The sequence below is a fragment of the Rhodnius prolixus genome, unplaced genomic scaffold (genome assembly GCF_049639745.1).
Source record: "Rhodnius prolixus isolate KJV_2025 unplaced genomic scaffold, Rpr scaffold_11, whole genome shotgun sequence".
In the NCBI taxonomy this organism is placed as follows: Eukaryota; Metazoa; Arthropoda; class Insecta; order Hemiptera; family Reduviidae; genus Rhodnius; species Rhodnius prolixus.
The window spans coordinates 17,379,984-17,402,951 of record NW_027411625.1 but is presented as its reverse complement, the minus strand read 5'-3'; the positions used below and the strand labels follow the sequence as shown (position 1 = coordinate 17,402,951).

The following is a 22,968-nucleotide window of genomic DNA, read 5'->3' as shown; positions in this document are numbered from 1 at the left end:
TTCAGAATTACCTCTTCACTGGTCTAAGAACGCAGAAAGACCAGAGAACTACTGGCTCGGCACAATAAAGTTCGGCTGGAATGGGTGACAGGTCATGTGGGAATTAAGGGGAATGAGACAGCTGATCAACTGGCCTGTGCTGGAGCTAACTCTCCTTTCATCGGCCTGGAGCCTGTCCTAGGGATCAACAAGGGCGTGGTTCGTGCGGCTCTCAGCGATTAGATCTGGAGGGAGCACGAGAAGAACTGGGTGATGTGTCCTGGGGTTAAACTCAGCAAGACTATTATGCCTTGGCTGTGTAAGCAAAGAGCCAAAGAGACCCTGTGTTTGGGTAGAAATCAGATTACTCTGATTACAGGCATATTACAGGGCACGGTAGGTACAGGAAGCATCTGCACAAGGTGGAGCTTATCAGCTCGGATCCGTTGTGCAGATTGTGTCAGGAAGAGGAGGAGACGGCCTCTCACCTGTTGTTCGATTGTGTCGCTATGAAACCTTTGGAACAAAGGAGATAGTAGCGCAAAAAGAACTCGTAGGGAAAGTCCTCAACCTGTTTAGTAGGGGTGGGATCGTATACTAGATCTGAAAAAGAGATCTGGCACAAAAAGCCTCTTGTGGCTGCAGTGCCGTGGGGGGTAGGTCCCATTCCGGTTCAAATTTTAATCTTACGTGGGGCACACTCCCCTCTTAAGTATGTACCATCCAGACCCCAAAAAGCCGACTCTACAGTATCTAAAATTTCAAACGAAAGACAAGTCAATCATTAAAATCTGTTCGCACGTTGCTAATTTGAACGATTGCAGTACTTCCTCTTAGAAGGTGTAAGAGCATGATGGCGCTTTAATGTTACATAGGGAAGCTTAAACCACTCCTACATGCTAAATTGTATCAAAATCGGGTCAAAATCATAGAGTTATTAGTATTAATTGTTTTACGGGGACCTTACTCATATGAGGCGGGACTCCTCCCCTATAGATGCTCAGCGTTAAGACCTTTAAAATGCAAATCTATATAAAATTTTGAACCAAATGACACTTCATTCACGAAAATAGGTTCACGGGACGGTAATTTTAAATTATTACAAAACTTTCACTAAGTAGATGTAAGAGCAGAACGTCACTTTAATGTTACGTAGGGGCGCCCTAACCCTTTCATCCTTCAAGTTTCGTCGGTATCAGGCTAAGATTTACAGAGTTATTAGTAATAATAATTTTGGAAGGGGCCTTTTATACATGGGGATCGCATTTGATGTACGGCGTCGAGACCCACAAAAGGTACATCTACATAAAATCGAATGACACCTCATTCATAAAAATCGGTTCGCGCGTTTAGGCTACGTTTTTTACAAAAAAGGTTACAAGAACGTTTTCTGAAAATGCCGTTTTTTCCCATTTTCGGTAATCTTTTTCTCGAAATCTAATTAGATCTGGGTTGTTGCAAAAAATTACAGTTATAAAGGAGGGTTTGCCCTATATTATAAAGAAAATTTGGTAATTTTATCTTTTATAGAAAAAGAAAAAAAAATATCAAAGTTGGATGTTTTTCGATGTTACGCTTTTTTGTGCAGTTTTTGACGAGAAACCCTTATACAACTGTCCGGTAGGTTATATTTTAACTTTCTTTGAATTTTGGTTTTCTATTTACCGTGGATGCAAAATTTCACGCACGCAAATTGGTAAAAACCACTTTTTTCTAAAACAGAAGTCTACAAAACTTAAAACGGATATTTACACTGGAAACTCAAAATAGAAAATCTGCACGAAATTAATTCCTTCTCTTGGTTAATAGAGTAAGTCTGCCATTCTCATACGCCTGATGTTAGCGAATATTACATTTTTAAAGAAAAAAGAATATTGCCAATTTAAGTCATAATTTATTATTTTTCGCCAAACTTACGATCAGGCTAGGTCACCACCAGGGCTTATGCTATTACTAATTATATTTTTTACATTACATCTATTGTTGGTGTGTCTTCTGTTCTCTGGCCACGCACCTCCTGTTAAATTAAAGAAAAAAAACCTTCTACAACTCATGAAACTCCTATTTTCACCTTTTATACCAGACTGTAACCATTTTGTAGTCTATGACATTCTTAACAGAAAATTAAATAACTAGAGCTAAAACTGGAAAGGAAAGACTACGAGTCCAAACTAAAAAATGGTATCAGTGAGTCTACAATCCGCAAAAATATGCCTGTATTGCAATCATTTCCATGATCTATAGTTTAAACGTGATCAAAAATTTACAAAGTAATACAAACTTAGTTTTTTTAGCAATAGACACTAACTTATCATAAATTTTGCGATCAAGCACATTTTTATATTGTCCACTAGGTGTATTATCTCAGGTACCACTTTAGAGTAAGGTCCAGCTCTCACATAATGTTTATGAAGATTTAATGGGTTGCTTAGAGATAAAAAACTTTTGTTTCGAGGCATGTTTCCATGAGATCTGATGTCTAGCTGTTCCAAGGGTTAGTGAGTTTGGACTAACTTTTAAACTTCCATTCTATGTAATTCATGGTTTTACTACTTAAATAATTTAGACTAAAATTTCGAAGAACATTTGTCAGAAGTAAGAGAATTTTTTTTATGTACACGCAAGATTTTCTTACACCTCTTGTAAGATAAAGATTTATTTTTTAATCATGAACCACCATTAAAAAAAAAAAAAAAAAAAAAAAAAAACAAGACCTTCAAATCTTTGAAAGACAGTTTGACGGCAGTTTATCGATTCTTCAAAAACCTGACCTAAATAAATCTCTTAAATACAATCTGCCAGAACAGTTTTTTCTACAACAGAATAATATAACTATATATAAATGCTATTTAACCTAACAATTATAGTTCACTGCACGTGGGATGATATATTTTTGAGAAATTTCTGGATACATGCCAAATCCACACACACACAAAATGGGTCTACATGAAGAAAAAATTAAAATTTTCTTGGCCCCTACGATTTTTTTTTTTTTTGCGTCGTCAAAGTCCAATTACTTTAACGAAACTAATTAAGTTTAATTTGAATACTTGTGTAGTGATAAATGAAAGAATTGATGTGGGGCACCTTTTCAAAAATGCCACCTAACCTACACTGAGCTGAACAAAAAAGTCAAATTTGAAAATTTGCAAAAAATAAAGATAAATAAATTTCTTACTTTCATATTATTCTCCACAAGATAACTGGATGAACATAAAGTGTATACAATATACGCTCTGAGTACTTCAAATGTTGTCTTACTTTTAAAAGCGGCTTCAGCATTATTGAATGATGTATCCAATGGATCATATTTTGGTTTTTCATTATCAATTGTTTCATTATTTTTTGCAGTAGATGCCGTTGCAGCTTCTGTTGCATTTAATTGTTTTGTTGTGTTAGTTAATAATCTAATTTGTTGTAGACCATCAGCAGTACTACTAAAAATTATAGATCTACCGCTCCTTCTATCCGTTGGTTTAGCCAAATAAATACCATAAATTTTATTACCAAATTTTGTTGTAACACTATTATTCTTTAAGACAGGCCTCAAAAACGCCATCACTCGTATAACACAACACTTATAGAATTTTTTTTAATTCTTTAAAATTAATTTCTCTCTTTAAAAAAAAAAGTCTTGAAAACCAAAGCCGATACAGTCAAAAAGATTTTTTACTTAAAAGTCTCGGAACTTTTCTACAGTGTTTCCTCGTATATATCGTAATTTTAACTTTTTTTAAAACCAAACTACAATTACCAACCTAATTACTGAAACCCAGTGACCAAACCACTGGCCGCAGTTGCAAAAAAGATCTTGTTCAATTCTAGTCCCAAACTAAACCAGTGTAGCCACACTAATTATTTTTTAGTGTCGAAAATTAAATAAAAAATGTAACAAAATAAAATAAAAAACACAAATAATTTTAAATAATTGAACAAAGGTAAATAATTAAAAATTCAATATTTAAATTTATTAAAAATTAGTTCATCACCTGTGAAGCGTAAAAAAGTGGGCACCTAGTATTTTTTATTTTATTTTTTTTCTAACAGATAAATTTTCTAAAAGTTGATACCATTTCGAAGCATAAGTTATTCTCCAAACAGCCTCAATCTTCCTCCGGATGCTGGAAAAATAAAAGTAATCGAAATTTTTAAGAAAACTCATTTGGCCCTTATGTGATCATTATCCGACCTAGGTGCTGGCACTTTTTATAAAAGTTTCCTTGTTTAATGGACTTTCAAACGGTATATCATTTTCCAGGATTCCTTTTATCTTCTTATGAGAAATTACGTTTGTTTACAAGAAAACGTGTTCACGAGCACTCAACAGTGTTAGTTATCAAGTTGTTCAATTCATTGAAAACTCTTTTAGATGGACCAGTAGTCAATTTTTAAAGTAGATTGTCTTAAAATAAGGAAGTCAAAGGTTACAAATTGCACTAAAAAAAAAAAAAAATCATAACTCTCTGAAATATTTGAGAAAATGTATGGAAATATTTTTCGAACAACTGCTATTTTTATAATCGAAGGTTAATTTGCTTAGTTTCAAATATGGTACAATAGAAAATTTTGAAACCAAGTCTAACATGTAAGGGAAGTTTATTTGTAAGACACCTAGTTGTTTTGGTTAATACCTAATGCAATTTGTAACCTGGAAAATGATATACCGCTTGAAAGCCCATTAGACAAGGAAACTTTTATAAAAAGTGCCAGCACCTTAGTCTGATGATGATCACATAAGGGCCTAATGAGTTTTCTTAAAAATTTCGATTACTTTTATTTTTCCAGTATCCGGAGGAAGAGTGAGGATGTTTGGAGATTAATTTATGCTTCAAAATGGTGTCAATTTTTGTAAAATTTGTCTGTCTTTCTAACCGTGTCATCAGAATTGAATTCGGACTAAAACTTTCTGAGCAATAACATTTTTATTGGAGAAAAGTAATGATTTTAGAAAAAAAATTAAAGTGACGTCACTCAAGAACAGTGGAAAATATGAAGTTGGCCAATACGTCATTGAACTCCACTTTAGATGTAGTACACACAGTAGGCCTATGGATAGTACTTACTGGTTCACCCTGCATACAGGGTGTTCAGCTTAAGACTACCGTCACTTCGGGAAGCGATTTTGGGCATCATTTGCGACAAAAAAATCTAAATAAGCTATGGCTCGACTCTGCTCCGTTTTATAGATATTTTTAATTTTATGTTTTTTCGAGGTATTACAACTTTAAAAGTTGTCTGTATTTCTCGAACTACTAAAGCTAAAGCGATTTCAATAAGCTCATTAGAAATAAGGTTAAATTTCCTTTTAAATGAGCTAACTTAGATATATTTCAAAATAACAATATCAAGTATTTCACTTTGTGGCTCAAACATAAAAAATAGCAAATTTCTAATTTTTTCCAAAATTGAAATTGAAAAAGTTTATTTACAGTTTAAAATAGAATACAAATGCAAATTATACAAAGGAGGTATCAGGCTGCAGTGCCTATATACACTCCATATTTACATTGGTAAATCTGTCAAACTTAATACTAAGGCAAAAAAAAAAAAAACCTTACTACATAGAGTTAATTAAAGCATATGATTTAGCCTTTTGTGCTTGTATTTTTTATAGCCAAGAGAACTTGTTATAGTCTATAACTCTTTACATGAGGGTAGGGACTATGTGTACAGGAAGTTACTAATTTTTCCGCAGCGTTATAGATAAATGTAGACACGCTGGCAACATCAAGTGCTACATGTATATAATCTATGGGTGTCCACCGGGGATATGACCCAACTAGTCTTAAGCATTTATTTTGAACTCTTTGTAACTTCCCATAGTTGGTGCAACAAGTATTGGACCACACAGGGGCTGTATATAAGAGTACAGGACGGATGTAGAGATAATAAATTAGTTTTTTATTAATGCGTGATCTCTTCTACTTAGACTCAGTGGCGAACTTTCGGCGACTTTTCCTGAAATATCGCTTTATATCTTACTATTGTAGCTTTTTAGCAGGAGAAGTGATTACTTAGAGCAAGCTTGTAAGTCAATTCTAACAGCTCTGATAGTAGCATATTTTCAAGAGGTTCAATCGGTTCCTACTGCGAATTTCGACTCAAGGATGAGTGCCTATATAAATTTAATCAAGATTAGGACTTTTTATGGAGCATAATAGGCTCAGGAACAGGATGTCTTTCAGTGAGTGGCGTCATTTATCATAGCTTCTTATAGTCTCTGTGAAGTTTGGAAGAGTAGAGGCAGTCTCTTACATTAAGCACAAGTTGGCGAATTTGTGAGACAAAAGGAAATAATAAGCAAAAATGACTGGTGGGAAGGCCCTAGACCTTGGTGTTTGGAAGTACTTATTTTGAAATAGCTCCCATCTTTTGTCATAACTTATTACTTATGTCTTTGCATTTTTTTTTTAAGATGATTTTTATTTCACTAGAATGTGATGAGAGTGAGGGGACCATGCGTGACTTATTTTGAAAAATTAAAAAAAAAACAAATTGAAAAATTTAAAAATATTTTAAATTGAAACAACATAAATAAATAAATATTAAAACATTAATTCTATCAGAAATAAAAAAAATATGTATATACATGTACCTTTCACGATGTCAGTATTGAATTATTCCGGAGAACAGTGTTGCCCTGTATTACTGTGCCTAGGGTTATTGCCGAGTGCTTGTTTTAAGTTGCCCCGAGTTTCTGAGTGCATTTACTCGTGGAAAGTTTGGTTCTATAAAAAAAGTATTTCTTTTTAATTCTAATTAATTAAGATAATATATATGTTTAGTGTATAAAAGAATAAATTTAAAAATACATCAGAATAATATATATATCTAGAAAATAAATTTATTGTAGTGTCATAAAATTTATATCATTTTCAAATAAAACATGTCCGAAAGAGAAGACAACGTTTATAAAGCAAAACTCGCTGAACAAGCTGAAAGATATGATGGTAAATTTAAAAGTCATATATAAAAATAATTACTATCTATATTTGATAATTATTATTTTTTTGAAATTTTTACTTAATTTTTCTATTTTAAAAAAATTCAAATCAACCTAATCAAATTTTATAATTTTTAAAAGATTTATTTAAAGTTTTATTAAAAACAATAAAGTGTAATTAGTTTAATAATAACATGGTAATGCTATCTTTTTTTTTGAGTGACCTAACTTTGCTATAGTAAAATTTTCTTTTTTTTTGCAGGAGTATTTTTAAATAGCAATATTGCACTTTTCTAAATCTTGCTATAAAATACCTCTTGAAAAATCTTAATTTATATTGTTAAAATTAACCAATAAAAAATGTCAGTCTTAATTAATACTTAAATTTGACTCCAACTTTCTAAGAAAAATGTTTTTTCAATTTTAAAAAATATGTCTTTAATTTTAATTTGATACATTTTTAGTATTATGCTAATTACAGTTGGGTGTTACTTTGGAATTTTAAGAAGTTGCACCTTCCCAGTGACTAGCGTGACATTAATCAACTCACTCATACTTCTGTAAAAAAAAAAAAAAAAAAAAAATTAACGCAAAAATATTATAAAACTCTTTAACTAATTTCCTGTAACACATTAAAGTTTTAAAATATTTATTAGTTTACGATTATAATGTAAGAACTAATAACAATGTTAATTACGTTTATCAAGGGAATCAATAATTTTATCTTGTTTGAATCGGATTCTTAGAGCTCTTTAGGCCTTAATACATGATTTAACAATAAGGTTGAAATTTCACAGTAAATAAAGTACTTCCATCGCCAAATTGATCTCGTCTGAATCCTGGTTTTCTCTCTGAAGATGCCATTTTTTATTCATTTTTGATAGAGAACTCTACTTGTTTTGAGAAACTGGCTTAATTTTGAGCTCTTCTCGGTCAAAGATTCCGCCTTCTCATTTATATCAAAGCCACCATCCCTGGGAACCCAGAGGCTCATCCGTATCCATTTATCCTTAATTATAACCAAATAGCACTCCGCTTTGGTATAGATAGTACTTAAGTATCGACTATGTAGCAACAAAATATTCCAGGGACGATTCTAGCTTTGGATTGATTGAAAACACCAGCTTCTTGGAGCTTAACTTTTCTGCTTCAGGTTTTTTCAGCGTCAGTAGTAATTCACGGATATCAGTACCAATTTTGCGAAGAATTTGCCTCTAATGTCAGCAACTCAGAGAGCTCCATAAAATTGATCTCTGATTCGCCAAATGTGCTGCAACTGGAAAGTTTCTGCATACTCTAAAGCCATTCTGAAAGGAAATTTACCAGAAGGGTTGATAGTACTTTTATGCGATCTCCTTCAGATAATTTTGGAGGTTTTAAAATTCGGTAAAAATAGGCTTAATGATTGATTTTGCTGTACGGTACTGAGATGTGTGGGCTTCTCTTTATTCAGAAGAGGTTCAATGCGATTCCTGAAATAACACCTCGCCCTGGTCCTTTTAAGTACTTCCGACCAAATGGAACTCAGATGAATCGCTGAAGGTGTTGTGTGGTTTAAATCTTGCTAAATTGGTGAGGGAAATGACTATGAAATTTTAAACCCTAGTTTGTTGGGTCTTGAGAAGTAGTTTTTTGTATTATTGCCAAAACTTGCAATAGTGATTTAATGTACCCTTATTTACGCCATTTCAGTGCCTTAACAGCAATGAGCTTTCTGATAGTTCAATACCGTACTCAATTCTGAGTAACTGGTTTAATTTTGACCTCTTCTTGGTTTTGACCAAGATCTTTGGATTTCGCCTTCTCATTTTTATCAAAGCCACCATCTCTGGAGACCAAGTGGCTAATCAGTATCCATTTATCCAGATTCTTTATTTCACTGGTCCTGATTTGTGGTCTTTTATGAATGCACGTTTCGGCAGATCTAATAAAAGTAAAGTCAGCCTACTTTTTCCAACCGCCTATTTTTTCAGGCGGTGCTTAACGTCCAACTGCCAATTAGGTGTCGTGGACAGGGGTGGAAGCTCATACTATAAACAATTTTTTTTAACAAAAAAGTAGTCACATGCGGGGATTTCCCACTTACAAAGCCACGCTCTTGTCCACCAGACCAACATCCGCCCCGGCAGATCTAATAATAAGCATTATTGTTAGAACTGTGTCAAAGATCGTCGAGGTAAAACAGGTTTCAATTAGTTGAAGCAACTAGTCCCTTCTGGAAGAACAGTCATTTAATAGAGTTAACTATCTGTAATTAATACCTGTTGTCAATGTATAAATTCCTTGCTGTCAATCTAAATTAGAATCTATAAAAGGGTTGTACTGGGTTCTTGTCTATATTTTGCCTGCAACTTGCTGATGTAATGTTCTTTAAATTTCACGCTTGTCCTGGCTCTGATTTGGTGGCCTTATGATTGGATGTTTCTGCAGATCTTATTACTTCCTTCTTTTTGTTAATATGTTAGCCATCTTCTGGCGCATAATGGCTGGTGTTCGATTGCAGAGCCACATTCTTCTAGTTTTTTTGCTTGACAGACAGATGTTTGCACAGTGATACAGTAAGTTTTCTCAAATCTATCAAGAAAACTCCTTTTCACTTTTTTTTTTCTACAGCCCATCTTCTCGATGCAACCTGTCTGAATTATTGCAGTGGATGCCAAGAATGGGAGTGCCATTTACAGATTTGCCCTTGGAAGTGATTGATTTGAACCAAAAGTTCATTACCAGGTCTAACTTATTAGTACGTGGAACGAAATATCAACTTTATATTTACTGATTTAAAACCTTTCGAACTCATCTTTTACTCTTGTGCAAAGAAAGAAATATTACATTCTTGGAGATTTTCGAATTTGAGTATCCTGCTCGTCTTGAGGCACCCCGAGTAAAAAAAAGGATATCAGTTTCAGTTACGTCAGATCTGTCATTTAGAAGTATCATTCATTAATTTATTGTCGCTTTTTTAGTGCCTCCCTCTATTTTCTTTAAACTTAACTAAAATAATTCTGGGGGAGGGGCGACAATAATTCAGTAACGTGCCATTTTAATGTATCTTGCAATTTTAACCTCTGTATTTAGGACATAATTGATTTTTTCTATCAATTACTTCTATTTAAGGAGCACTTGTTTTTCTCTAACTTTTATTTGAACCTTTATTAAATATGTGTATATATATATATATACATTTTCGGCACTTCTGGGAAGGGCTAGTGGATGGAGGCATCGCTCTAAATTATGGTAAACGGTTTTTCAAACTTTACAATGTTAGTAAGAATTAAAGTTGTACCTGAAAACAAGAGTTTGGAGGAATTGTAATAGACTTGTTATTTTTCGCACCAGGTTTTATATTTATATATTCTGTTTCGGTTGTTCATGAATAAGTATTTATTTTAAACAGAAATGGTGGAAGCTATGAAACTGGTGGCATCCCTTGATGTGGAGTTGACGGTAGAAGAAAGGAATCTTCTCTCTGTTGCTTATAAAAACGTTATTGGCGCCAGAAGGGCTTCATGGCGGATTATCTCCAATATAGAACAAAAAGAAGAGAATAAAGGAGCTGATGAGAAATTAGAAATGATCAGAATGTATCGATCTCAGGTTAGAAAATAGAAAAATTAATTCAGACTATTCCATAAATCTGTCAAACAAGGTTGTAAGAAAAGTAGTTGATGTTGAAAGACGTTTCAGTTGTCTTGAGCACAGTTTTCAATAGCTTCTACAAGCTCTTATATTGTCGGTAACCTAAATAAAAAAGGCAGTGATATTTTTATCTATGATTCGTATTCAACTTATAAATTTCAATTATTTAATTTTTAAATATCGTATCACTATAGAAGACAATAGAGGGCTATAGAAGACGCTCTAATTAGTGGCGTTGGCGTTTTTGGCCAACCCAAAATATGATTGTGGAATCTAATGTTATCAGGCACCATTGGTCGGTAATAACCATTAAGCGGTCGAAATCCTTCACCCAGAAGTGTTACTTTACTGAAAAGATTTTTTCACTTTTGTAAGGACTTTAGGGAAAATAACTCATGATTGTCCCTAAAGTCCTTACATTCTTCGCAGTGGGGTAGGTCCACAACTTTTATTAGAAATATTTATCGTGAAAAGTTAGAATAAGGATACTTATGGGAATGGAGTTAGTGGATATACTCCGTCTAAAGTGCTATTTATTGTTATTTATGGTCTACCACTTTAATATAATACTATTAAGTAGGGTTAAATGTGTCGCTAAAACTCCGATTTTGAATAAAATTTCTTAACCAAGGAAGGGATCAGCTATTCGGTTAGCGTATTGGATTTCCACGCGGAGATCCCGGGTTTGAATCCAGCTGCTGAGCCTTAGATTTTCTCTTCCTAGAAGTTTCTTACAGCTCACTGTTCAGTGATGGACAGTGTTGCCTGTAACGAAAGAACACTATCCGGCGACCGGAGTGCACTGAGAAAAGCTCCGGTCGCCAATGTCCTCAGATGTTGGCGCGCCTTAAATCATTAAAAAGCAAAAAAAAAAAAAATGTTTTTTATGAAACTTAACAATTTTTCGAGTTTCCTCGAAAGTAGTTCATACGATTTTTAAACAATTTAAGATGTTTTAAACTCTTGTAATACTAATTATAGTCCTTCAAATTTTTTGAAACATTTTTCCAAGAAAATTCAGTTAAGGGTATTTCTCGGAATGAGGGTTGGTAGACTTCGCTCTCATGTGCTATTCTGTGTTATTTGCGGCCCTAATACTTAGATAATATTATGGAAGGTTTTAAAATCCTGAGTTTGAAAAAAATACTTTAAACGAAAATGCCGCTTTATTGATTGGATGTATCTTTGTTTTTAAATTTGCAAGAAAATGGTTTCTATGACTTTCTTTTAATCTTGGTAATTACTTTTACAATTGCAAAACCTAGATAAATCTTCAACTTTTATTTAAATATTTTTAATCGGAAAATTTGTTTTAAAGTACTTCTGAGAAACGATGTGAGTGGTAGGCTTTCTCTGATGCGTTATTTAGGAGTAATGTTCGGTTCAACGAACTGTGTAATGTTAGTAACTATAAAGCAGGTTTAGAAATTCGCTGTTTAAAAAAAATAAATCTAAGTTAAAATTTTAAGAATTGTAGTAAGAGAAAGCCGTTTGAGTCTTCGCACCAGATTTTCTCCTAATAATTACGTACTATTCTATACAGTAATTTTTGTTTGAGTTATTGAAATTTTATGAAATTAATTGGTTTTATTTTGTTATCTACTTCTAGGTGGAGAAAGAGCTTCGAGAAATATGTTCAGATATTCTTGGAGTTTTAGATAAACATTTGATTGCTTGTGCATCTTCAGGCGAATCTAAAGTTTTCTATTACAAAATGTAAGTGTTAGGTGGACAGTTTCACTTTTATTATAATAATGCTAACCTCCCTTGTTTTCACTTATTTTTTAGCTTAGGGAAAGCCAGTATTCCAGTCGTGACAAATTTTCCTAACACAATATTTACCTTAGGATGGAAGATTTGCGAGGTATCGGTCAAATAAAACAACTCGTCTATTTGCCAACGTTTCGACAAATATATTGTCCTCTTCAGGGCCTGGATATTACAAATACAAAACAATCTACGGAGTCAGTAACATAGAAAAAACAGTAAAAATCAGTAATACAAAAATAAACAGTAAAATGCACTAAATTCTTTATAAGTATTGAAACTTACGTGGCTCTGCGGGTTGGTTGAGTTACAGAAACTAAGAGCCAGGAATGGAGAAGCAGGTATATATATATATATAGATATAGCTGGACTTACACGGGAATTTTAGTAATTACAATTGGACAGATACAATAGACTAATTACAACAAAAGAGTAAATACAATAAATATTGGGAAATTTCTTTAAACAACAAAAACCGTTAAACACAAAACACAGGAGAAACCAAATAACCCTTATGCACTAAATAACAAATAACCAAAAGATTTGTCGTCTTTTTTTGTCTTACAATCATACTTGGAATTTCGTTTTGGTGGTACAATCGCTTCCGATATTGATGTTTTTGGCTAAGCTGTCAACCGACAGTGCGACTTTTCTGGATGAACTTCTCGAGATTTTCTGATGATGGTTAGGTTCAAAAGCATTTCTGGGAAACATTAAAGTAGCCCTGAAATTCTAAGTTTGACAAAAATCTGAATGTCTGAAATGTGACAGTAAACTCAGGTCACTTTAAAGTTTTTCATATTTAAATCCGTACAATTTTTAATGGTTATTTACCCTGCTTTACCTTTAAATATCATAATTCGAATTTCATTCCAGGAAAGGCGATTACCATCGTTATTTGGCTGAATTTGCCACAGGAAATGATCGCAAAGAAGCAGCTGAAAATTCTCTTGTGGCTTACAAAGCTGCCAGCGATATCGCCATGATGGAACTTCCACCAACACATCCGATAAGGTAATTAATAGGAAAATTGGTAGTTTTCTTGCTTTCGTCTGCAAGAAACTCTCAAGGTTAATTGAAAGATTAATTCAGTTGGTTAATTGAGGAAATTATTGAGATTTTGTATTTTTTAGTTTCGCTGCGGAATAACACTTTTTGATATTTTATTGGTTATTTTCGTTTTCCTTAATTTCAGATCTTCAGTACTGTCCATTTGTTTATTAGCCATTATTACTTAAATTGTATTTATAAAAAAACAGTCAGTTAACTATTTACAATCATCGTATAGTTATTACTTCCTCTCGTTAGTAATAAGAGGCTATCTTCTATAATTGGCATTAAATTACGATAATTCAACAAGCGATTTTATAATTATTACAATTAATTTTCAAATAAGTAAAATACTTAAAACAGAACAATCAAAACACAAAACAAGACAAAGCCAAGTAAACAATATTTTTTTGAAAATAAAGATTTAGGAAGCGACAACATCTGAGATCATTAGTTCCTGGAGCTTTTTTCAATGCACTGGTAAACAAGCTCGTTAAAAGCAATAGTGTAGTAGTGATGGGCTATTTGAGCGGACTCGTTCCAGTGGAACGAGTCCGATGGTGGAACGAGTTGATTCAAATCCCTATTCTAAAAAAAAGTGATTCCGCCCCGCCCCAGAAAATTGAGGCAAATTAAAATGAAAATGAGGCAGCAGAGGGTTTGGAACGATTAAACATAAGAACAAATATCACGCAATTTACTAAAATATATCATTAGAAATTAGCTTTCCCAGTTAATAACAAAACTATATTTGTTTAACGAGTTTGCTCGTGTACTGTGATACTGTGTACTTCTTGTCCTCACTTTTTTTTTAGTTTGTATGGGCATTTTTCAGTGTTCAAAATTTGCAAATACTGACATTACGTGATTTGAACAATTGTGTGATTTTTTAAGAAAATCTATCGAGCCGTTCTTGTGAAAAGTATTAAAATAATTTGTAGAAATTTCATATTGGAGCTACATGTTCAGGTATGTCTGTTTACGTTTGCTTGACGTACTACTAGGAGAGGGATTTGACGTCATAAGCCGATAAGTTATCTGTCAACTGGCAGCGATAAGCGGCACGCGTCACGCTCCGTTATACTACGTCACAGAGTTCTAATTCTCAAAGGCCCCTCTAAAAGTATAAGTCTGTATAGCCGTAAAAATAAACGTAAATAATTACAACCTATCAATTTCATTTTTAACCGATTTATTACTGCTGATTTCATTGCCAATTGATTTCACTAACTACATATAGAAGAAATTACTTATAATTGCAGAAAAATACTTGTAATTACTGTACATTGCTTTAATTTAATGTATGTCTGATTCACCGTCTTCTACCCTAAAAAGGCTTACAAGTTCTCCTGGTGATTCGCAACCTGGTGTAAAAAAGATTTCTTTAACAGAAACCATAAACATGGCCAAAATTTCATCGCCTGAATTTCTCTCTCTAATGAAAGACACTATTAAGGAGGTGGTGGAAGGTTTATTAGAGGATAAACTGGCCCCTCTCAGTAGAAAAACTGATATTGATTTATTGGCGAATGAAATTAGTTTACTGAGGGAGGAGAATTAGCAACTGAAATCGGAGCTATCATCTTTAAGAACTATGAATGTAAAAGTTGAAGCACGTCTAGAGGAATTAGAAATCTCAGAGAGACGAAATAATTTAATATTTAAGGGTATTAAGAGTTCTTCCGCTGATGTGTTGTCTGAGACCATCGTGAAATTCAATAAGGAGTTATTAAAGGTAGATGTGCCTTCCGATGCTATATACGTCTCTCCTTTGGGCCAAAAGGGAAAACTTGATTGCCCTCTGTTGGTTTCGTTTTCTCGTGCACAAGACAGAATTAATATTCTTAAATCTTCCGGAGTTCTAAGAGGTACAGGATTTATGGTTCATCCAAATCTTCCAGTGGCAGCCAGAAAGAAACGAACCAAGCTTTCTCTTTTGAGGCGAGAAATTATGAGAGTTAATAACAAGATTAATGTTAGGCTACGTACGAATTGCCTATGGGTGGAAGGCCGTAAATTTACGTGGTCATTCCAGGAGGGCTTACGTTTTGTGGATGATGACGGGGTTGCAACCCTAAATGCTATGGTAGGAGGGGACTTATCGCAGTTCATAAATGCTCTTCGCACTGACACTCTACAGCAGAACTACTTTGATACTACAGCTTCCGGTCCCTCCCACACCCATCAGCCAGTGCAGGTTAAATCGTCCTGAGGTTCTTCTGCCGTCTGTTAGAACACTTCTATCAGTTTACCGATTAATATACCTTCGATTTCGATTATTTGTTATAATATAGCTGGTCTGAAATCCAAAATTGATGATAGTTCCTTTCTTAATTTTTTTAAAAAACATGATTTATTTATTCTTTTAGAAACTTTTGTAATGGAGGATTCGTTTGATTTTTTTAATAAGTATTTTTCAGATTTCAATCTGTCTTGGGTACCAGCGAAGAAAGTCTCCAGGCATGGTCGAGCGAGTGGTGGTAAGCTTTACGCCATAAAACGTTCATCTCATAATATTTCTTTTACTTCCATCTCAAATTACTCGTTAATCTGCATTAACAGAGATGGTGTTGTAATATATGTAGTTCCCTTATATTTGAATTGTAACAGCTGGGATCAAGATTTCTTTTGCCTTCAGGAAGTACTTCAGGTTATTCCTTCCACGAATCTGATACTCTTGGGAGATGTTAACGTCAGGGTCGGCTGTTTACAGTCTCTTCCTGTGGACTTATCTTTATATAATATTAAATGTTCTCACGTAAGGAAGTCTAGAGATGTAACGGTAAGCAGCAATGGTTCTAAATTTCTTGAACTCGCTGACGACTATGGTCTCGTGATTTTAAATGGCCGTTTTCCTGACGATATGGAAGGAGAATTTACGTTTGTGGGTGCGATGGGGTGTTCGGTGATTGACCTATGCTGCGTTTCGTTGGATTGTCTCCCTTTTATTAATAATTTTGCCATTTTGCCTGAAATATTTTCTGATCACCTGCCTCTTTCCCTTTCAATTTCCTCCGTATGTGCTGATGACAGTCTGATTTTACCTTTGCTTCCACAGTTAATTTGGAGAGGTAATGATATGGAGGTTTATAAAGAAAATCTCTCAAGAGAAATTAACAGCATAGTTCATTTTCCTAGGGAGCCAGAAATGTATGCAAATACTATAAGGAACTGTATCAAAAGAGCTTGCCCTCATAGTTCTCCTTCGTTCTTTCTAAAAGATCGCTGTAAAAATCTGTGGTTTAACTATCGCTGTTTTAGGGCGAGACAAAAGTCGTTCAAACTTTTGAACCTTTTTAGAAGAACTAATTCTATAATTGCAAAGAATGCTTATCATGAGGCAAAAAAAGTTAGTTTGTTTACAGATTTGCAAAGACTCTAAAAGTGAGTATTTTTCTTCTTTCTACGCTCAATTTAAAGCCGCTTCTGATTCGAAAGAGTTTTGGAAACGTGTTAATCGCCTTCGTCGAAAATCCTTCGTTTGTGGGAATATCCCGCTGGAGGAGTGGGTATGCCATTTCAGAAATATATCATTTGGCCATTCTATTATATTTCCGCTTTTCAAGAACGGCAACATTAATGAGTTAAATAATTATAGGGGCATCTCTTGCTTGGATACTTTAGCCAAAATTTTCACAGCCCTTCTTCTTTCTAGACTAGAAAAATTCGTGAAAACTAATAACTTATGTGAATTCCAAGCCGGGGTTAGACGCGGTTACTCCGCGGTTGATAATATTTTCATTCTTATTAATTTAATTAACCTTAAGCTATTAAATAAAGGCCAAAGACTATATTGTTTCTTTGTTGATTTTAAGTCAGCTTTTGACACAATAAATCACAACTCATTATTTTTAAAATTATTCAACTTAGGGGTATCGACCAAATTTATCAACGTAATAAAGGCAATGTACCCCTCTGCAGCTTCTTCAGTACGTACTGCTGATGGGATATCTGAACCTTTTCGTGTGAGTTCAGGCGTCAGGCAGGGCTGTTTGTTGAGTCCAATTGTGTTCGCTCTTTTCGTGGATGATTTGCATTTGCTCTTGGAGGGGGGAGTGATAGTCGACAGGGACAGGATTAACGTATTATTATATGCTGATGATATTGTTCTAATAGCTGATAATCCGATTTCCCTTCAAAGAAATATTAAAATTCTCGGTTACTATTGTGAACAGTGGAATCTCACTGTTAACCTTAGGAAATCTAAAATAATGGTTTTTCGGAAAGGCGGTAGATTGTCCTCTTCAGAGAAATGGTTTTACAGAGATCAGCAGATAGAAATCGTGAATAGATATAAATATCTTGGTGTTATCCTGACCCCTCGATTGTCTTTCCTTCCTCAGCTTGAGAGTAGGATTTCCACAGCTAAGCTGGGCGTAAACACAGTTTGGTCCAGTTTTATACTCAATAAAAATGTCCCTTTGGATGCTAAACTTCAAGTTTTCAATAGTGTGTCCCGGGCTGTCGTGTGTTACGGTTGCGAAATCTGGGGGTTTCAATCCTTTGACTGCTTAGAAAAGTTTCAACGTTTTTTTCTTAAAAAGTTGTTTGCTCTGCCTTCTTGTACTCCCAATTATATGTTGATCATTGAGACTGCTTTGGACTCTATTTATTCTTTTACACTGAAATTGCATATTAAATACTGCCTTAAAGTCTTGTCGATGGATGATTTTCTTCTTCCTAAGATCACCGCTCTTCAAATAATAAAAAGAAATGCATTCTGGTTTAAACATTGGCGCTCCCTATCTCTTCTTTACAATTTGAACTTTTCTGGATCTTTAGAAAGTTTAGATACGCTACTCTCTCTGGGCTTGTGTCTCAAATCGAGGCCGCCCGCCGTGGGGAGGCTGTAGATCGCGCATTGAGTACTGACCGTTTTCTTCTCTACAGAGTATTGATTTCTGAGCATAGAGATTTGACTACAATGTCTTTTTTTAATCATCTGGAATTCCGTGATCTGCGTTGGATTTTCAAACTGAGGGGTGAGTTACTTTTCCTGAATTACAGACCTTGGTTACAAAGAGATCCAGATGTCGAGAGGTGCTCTCTATGTAACTCAAATGTTCGAGAGGACTTATACCACTTTTTGGGTGAGTGTTCTCTTCTGTCGGAACTCAGGCTACTGTATTTTGGCAAGGGTTTCCTTAATAGAGGGGAAATTTTAAATTATTTAAATGACAAGGTCTCATGCCGCGTCTTGATTTCTTACGCCCGCCATGCCTGGAAAATAAGGTTTGAATGAATTTCAGACATCTCTTAGTATTTTTTATTCTTTTATTTAATTTTGATTTGTTTTTATGTTTTGCTCTATAAATTTATTTAATGGATTTTCGCATATATGGTAATTTGTCTTGGTGTGTTAAATATATATTTAGGTATATTGATATTATTTTTTAATTTAATTCAAGTAGTTCTTTTTATTTATTTATTCAGTTTTTCCTTTTTCTTATTCTTCTATTTTTAGTTTATTTGATTTTATTTCAAGTGATATTATACTATTATTTTTTTATTTTGATATGTAATCAACGTAGTAAACTCTGGCAGACGGCAATTTCCATGCTTTTAATACTTGTTTTGTTTTTTCTTTACTTAAGTTTTACTTCGTTGTTAATTTATTGTTTGTACATTTGAAAAAATAATAAAGTGTTATTATTATTATTATTATATTTCTTTAACACAAATTAAGTACTATCCCTAATTTCCAATTGCTCAGATAAATATAAAATTAACAACGTAACACAAAAATAAATAGAGAAATATACTCAAATATAAATTAAAGCAATGCAGTTTTGTCATTATCTAGCTTGAACACTGGAAGACTGGAGTTAACTTGCTTCAAGAGGATTCAAGATAGAGAAACGGAAATGGGTAGGAAATTATTTCATTAAAATTATAACTCTTCAAACAAAATAATAATTACTCATAGTATTTATTTACTAAAAAATTGAATATCAAGCTTTTAAAATATCATCTTATTGTTTTACAAAAAGAAAAAGCTGTTTGCTTAATCTTTAACTAAGCGCTGGACACTCTTACTCTTATCTTCATTGGCGTAAGTTTAAACGTGTACATGATAGTGTGACGGTCAAAGTAAAACTGAGCCAAAATGTAGTATTATCAAACTGGTTTACTTACAGCAGTATCCCTCCCACACTATCACCTATTTCACAAACATTCATCGATTGGAAATATTTTTTAGTTAAATATTCGTTTCATTTGAATACAAAAAACATTATAACGCTTTCTTAAGATGATTTTAATTTTTAAAATTTGCTTTTGTTCATTACTCTTATAAAATACGAAGAATTTCAAATAAAATATAATATACAAACACAGAATGATCTAGTGTGCAGGTGGAGTCAGTCGTCGTTACCATGACAATGGAACCGTTAAACGACTCCGGCCCAACTCTAGCATTTTCATTGGTTAAATCCACTGGAGTTGGTGGAGTCGAATCCGGAGTGATTTAAATCCTTTTGAAACCGGACTCGTTCCATTTTTTCGTTCACTGAATCTAGCCAATAGAAATTGCTGGAGCTGGAACCGGAGTTGTTTAACGATTCCATTGTCATGGTAACGAGGACTGACTCCACCTGCATACTAGATCATTCTGTGTTTGTATATTATATCTTATATGAAATTCTTCGTATTTTATAAGAGTAATGGACAAAAGCAAATTTTAAAAATTAACATCATCTTAAGAAAGCGTTATAATGTTTTTTGTATTCAAATGAAACGAATATTTAACTAAAAAATATTTCCAATCGATGAATGTTTGTGAAATAGGTGATAGTGTGGGAGGGATACTGCTGTAAGTAAACCAATTAGGTAATACTACATTTTGGCTCAGTGTTACTTTGACCGTCACACAGACATGTACACGTTTAAACTTACGCCAATGAAGATAAGAATAAGAGTGTCCAGCGCTAAGTTAAAGATTAAGCACACAGCTTTTTCTTTTTGTGAAATAATAAGATAATATTTTTAAAGGTTGATATTCAATTCTTAGTAAATAAATATTTCTTTATTTATGAGTAATTATCATTTTACTTGAAAGGTTAGAATTTTTTTTATGGGAATAATTTCCTACCCATTTCCGTTTCTCTATATTGTATCCTCTTGAAGCAAGTTAACTCCAGTCTTCCAGTGGTCAAGCTAGATAATGACTAAACTGCATTGCTTTAATTTTTATAATTGATTAGTCTATTTTTGTGTTACGTTGTTAATTTTATATTTATCAGAGCAATTGGAAATTAAGGATAGTACTTAACGTGTGTTAAAGAAATATAGTTTTGTTATACACTGGGAAAGCTAACTTTTAATGATATATTTTAATAAATTGCGTGACATTTTTACTAATGCATTGAGTAAGTACAGAGACCGGAATCAGTGAACGAGTTGTTGGAATCGATTCCAACCCTGGAACTGATTCAAATCCAACGACTCCAAAGGCGGACTCGTTCTGCCCATCACTATAGTGTAGTAGGTTATTTATTGCACACTTGTCGGTTTTATACTGTTACCAAATATTGTTTTAGGTTATCTAATGCTTGGTTTACCCTGACTTCTTTTACGATTACATTTCTTAATTGTCAGTTAAAGCGCTAAAAGACGCTTCAGAAATAGAAGTTTCAATTAACTTATTACTAAGGGTGGGTGGATGTCCCATTTCGCTATATAGTTTGGTTCAAAAACCTGAGTAATAATAATAGAATACCTGTTGGGAAGTGCCACTTTATTGAAACATTTTTTCGAGTTTTTTATTTCATTTTCTTGACCAAAGAGTAAGCGAGAAATGTTAGTAATAGATGATGCTCATAAATAAGAAACCTAGGAAAATCAAGGTGCAAGGGCAAAAAACATTGACAACCGCTATTTTATACTAAAATTTTAATTTTGCTGTAGTAACTTACCCTACGTTAGGCCTACTACATAGTTTTCAACTTTTTTTTTTTTTTTGAGAAAATTGATTTTTGTGGGTTTTTGGGAAGCTAAATATCGCGATATGTTCGAAGTGTCGTTTGGATCAAATATTATATTTATTAATTTTTACTTTCTCCTTCTTTACTAGTAAGAGAGAGGATCTTTAGTAAGGTTATAAGTCTCAAGAAAATTTAATTAATATAAATTGAGTATCGATTGTGTTCACACAAAATTAATTTTTTGACTAGCTGGTCTGTTAATGTTATGTGTAATAATTAAAACAAGATTTTGGTTATTTTTATAGGTTGGGACTTGCTCTAAACTTTTCGGTTTTCTATTATGAAATTTTGAATTCACCGGATAGAGCTTGTAGACTGGCTAAAGCTGCATTTGATGACGCTATAGCCGAGCTGGATACTCTGTCCGAAGAGAGTTACAAAGATTCTACTCTGATCATGCAGCTACTCAGAGATAATCTTACGTTATGGACATCTGATATGCAAGGTAAATTATTGGATTAATAATTTCTCACTCTAACGCATCGTCAGTTCCTTACTCTAAAGAGTTTCTTACAAAGAACTCGTGAATTTGTTTACATAGCTAGCTTGTCGTATTCGAATTTATTCCTGTCTGATAGGCCTGGGTCACGGAAGCTAACACATCTACATAATCCCAGTTGAAGTCATTAAAACCCTTCTTCTTTCAATGTCTGTTTCATCGAATGATTAAAATATATGGCAGTTGGTTAAGGGGTTGATCGTCAAAAACTCCACGAAAAAGCGTAATGTTGAAAAACATTCTACTTGACAATTTGTTTTTTTTCCTAAAAGATAAAATTCCTAAATATTCTTTAAAATAAAGGGCGTAAAAAAAGTTTATAAAAGGTTTATCATTTTTTTTTTATCAACGCAGATCAAGTAGATTTCGAGAAAAACTATTTAAAAAAATGTGCAAAAAGCTGAGATTTTCAGAGTTGTTCTTGTTATTCTTCTTGGTACATTGTTTTGCATATAAAATAATGCCTAAATGCGGGACTGATTGTAATGAATGCGGTGTCATTCGATTCGAAATTTGAATTAGATGGGCCTTTTGGGGGTGCACGATTTATTTCGAACCTGAACGAACAGAAAGAATGGATCACGTTATTAATATGGTACGGGAGGTCTGGTGGATATGGGTGGTTCAGACTATATAGGGCACGAGTAATAGCGTTACGTGGTAATAACTCCACTACGGGGTAAAGGGTGGTTGAGCGGTGGTCTTCATTTATGAGATTTTAGGCATTAAGGGGCGTGTTTTGTGTGGGACATTACCAAGCAGGGTTTGCAGGGATTGGGTGGGCATTACTAAATGTGAGTTGAGGGTGGCGTTGTTATAGGGGAAGCTTTTGGTGCTTTTTTTGGGCAGGGGGGATTTTTTCGGAGGAGGAGGGGGAGGGGGAGGAGGAGGAGGGGAGGCGGAGGAGGAGGCGGAAGGCGGCAGGCGGAGGAGGAGGAGAGAGGGGAGGAGGAGGACGGAGGAGGAGAGGGAGGAGGAGCGAGGAGGCGGAGAGGAGGAGGAGGACGGAGGAGGAGGCGAGGAGGAGGGAGGAGGAGGAGGAGGAGGAGGAGGAGGAGGAGGCGGAGGAGAGGAGGCGGAGGAAGGAGGAGTAGGAGGAGGCCGGAGCGAGG

At 34.1% G+C, this 22,968-nt stretch overlaps 2 protein-coding genes across 4 annotated transcripts in view; one reads left to right on the top strand and one right to left on the bottom strand.

The window, feature by feature from the left end:
• slgA (proline dehydrogenase slgA) overlaps positions 1-3,808 on the bottom strand; it is a 62,679-nt gene extending 58,871 nt beyond the window's left edge. For 2 of the 3 annotated variants that reach the window (XM_074138824.1, XM_074138825.1), the window contains exon 1: positions 3,158-3,807. In XM_074138824.1, the coding sequence (XP_073994925.1) occupies positions 3,158-3,538 (381 nt within the window). In that variant the 5' untranslated portion in view covers positions 3,539-3,807. Of the gene's footprint in view, positions 1-3,157 lie in introns of all 3 variants that reach the window. The other variant, XR_012461519.1, reaches the window with a different exon arrangement.
• Positions 3,809-6,606: 2,798 nt separating this feature from the next.
• Positions 6,607-22,968, top strand: part of 14-3-3epsilon (tyrosine 3-monooxygenase/tryptophan 5-monooxygenase activation protein epsilon) — a 22,589-nt gene continuing 6,227 nt past the window's right edge. The window contains exons 1-5 of the mRNA XM_074138133.1: positions 6,607-6,929; positions 10,317-10,516; positions 12,168-12,274; positions 13,202-13,339; positions 21,603-21,802. Of these exons, the coding sequence (XP_073994234.1) occupies positions 6,866-6,929; positions 10,317-10,516; positions 12,168-12,274; positions 13,202-13,339; positions 21,603-21,802 (709 nt within the window). The 5' untranslated portion in view covers positions 6,607-6,865. The remainder of the gene's footprint in view (positions 6,930-10,316; positions 10,517-12,167; positions 12,275-13,201; positions 13,340-21,602; positions 21,803-22,968) is intronic.